This window comes from Cyprinodon variegatus, unplaced genomic scaffold, assembly GCF_000732505.1.
Source record: "Cyprinodon variegatus isolate N-32 unplaced genomic scaffold, C_variegatus-1.0 Scaffold440, whole genome shotgun sequence".
Classification (NCBI taxonomy): domain Eukaryota; kingdom Metazoa; phylum Chordata; class Actinopteri; order Cyprinodontiformes; family Cyprinodontidae; genus Cyprinodon; species Cyprinodon variegatus.
This window is the reverse complement of record NW_015150893.1, coordinates 622,024-623,610: the sequence shown is the minus strand read 5'-3', so window position 1 is coordinate 623,610 and position 1,587 is coordinate 622,024. Positions and strand designations below refer to the sequence as shown.

The 1,587-nt window shown below is 37.8% G+C and overlaps 1 protein-coding gene across 1 annotated transcript in view; it reads right to left on the bottom strand.

Annotated features, from left to right (window-relative positions):
* The window catches only part of dhfr (dihydrofolate reductase), a 7,748-nt gene that overhangs the window by 2,995 nt on the left and 3,166 nt on the right, over positions 1-1,587 (bottom strand). The window contains exons 4-5 of the mRNA XM_015388889.1: positions 493-616; positions 285-400 (exon numbers count right to left, since the gene is read on the bottom strand). Coding sequence (XP_015244375.1) covers positions 285-400; positions 493-616 — 240 coding nt within the window. The remainder of the gene's footprint in view (positions 1-284; positions 401-492; positions 617-1,587) is intronic.

Genomic DNA, 1,587 nt, shown 5'->3' with positions numbered 1-1,587 from the left:
TCTGAACATGTGCAGCAAATGGACTGATCCAATATAGTGGACACTGAAGGGGGGGGCTGAGACACACTTAATATAAACATAATTAATGTGCACAAATAAGGAATAGTTGGATTAACCATACATGTAAACAGAGTTTACATGTATTGCCTAGTATTAGTATGGTAAATCCCGCCCCCCTTCCTGCTATGGCGCTCCTCCCATCCAGGACCTGCTCCACTCACTGGTCCCATTAAACTCTGCCCATTATTCCCATTTATGCTTCAACATGATGAGCCTTTACTCACTCCGGCAGCAGGCGGTATTTTTCTGGACTGATCTCAGGCAGGAATGTGTCGCAGTCAAACTGCTGCAGGATTTGGGTCACAAACAGCCTCCTGGTTCCTGGACTCTCCATCATCTCCTGAGCGATCCAGAATAAAACCAGTTGAATGAAACGGCAGGAATGTTCCCTTTAATCCAATATTCCTCTGCTGGGTAGAACAGGAACCGTACCTTGTAGAGAGAGCTTCCCCCGATGACCCAGACCTGGTCCGCCCGCTCTGCCAGCTCTGTGTCGACTAATTTCAACGCTGAGGAGAAGTCTGCTGCCAGGTAGTGAGCTCCAGCAGGTGGCGTCCTAGAGCAGAACCAGATCAGTTAGATGCAACACAAGTTATTCTTTCACTTCAACCCTAAAGGCTAGATGGCATCTAGATGATGCATTTCTATCTTAATGAGTACCAAGCTGCACTAGCTTTGTTTTTATAAGATGACTTTTTCATTTTAGTAACAAAATGTGAAAGTTTACTGCACAATCTGAGCTTAATATCTGAGGAAGATTTCATGCAGGTCTTGTTGATATACGAGGTTCTAACAGTAGATGTTTTACTTTAACTAGATACTGTAATTATTAATCAGTGACGTCCTGGCAGTTTTGTGGATGACTGAATAATGACAGGAAAGTTTGAAGAAGTTAATGTAGATCACATGGAAAAAAATACAGCTTAACTTTATTTGAAAGAGTTTAGAGTGATCTTTAGGAACCCCTAAATAATCACCTTTGTCTGTCTAAATCAATATATGTTTCCTTTCATTGTTTGTTTTCTTGTATGCGTGTTTTTGTTTACACCTCCACTGTAGACTAACAAAGTGTATATTGTTGTTTTGAGCTGCTAAGATGCCATATTTAAAAATGTTATATGTGAAGATAAAAATATTAAGATGTGCGTTTATGTAAGGACAAATGAAAAACAAAATAAGTCTGAACATTTTTTTTAGAGTCTGTTTACTCCAGGTAAGGATTATTCTATTACTAAATTAGTTAATTAAATTAGTATTTCAATAATCTATTAATCTGATTCTTTCAATCCTAATTTTGGTTGATTTCTCTACTTGCCTGAAAGTCATAAAACATAATTTTTGATTTCAGAGTAATTAGAAATAAACATTAAGCTGTTGAATTACTGCAGAATTATTTGGTAAACCAGGAACCGCAGGACTTTCCTAAGAAACCTGTGAGGCCAGTTTATAATAATATAGTATAATGATGAAATTTAAAGAAGAAATAGATCATATTTCTCCCATCTTCCCTTCTCTTTAAACCAGGAT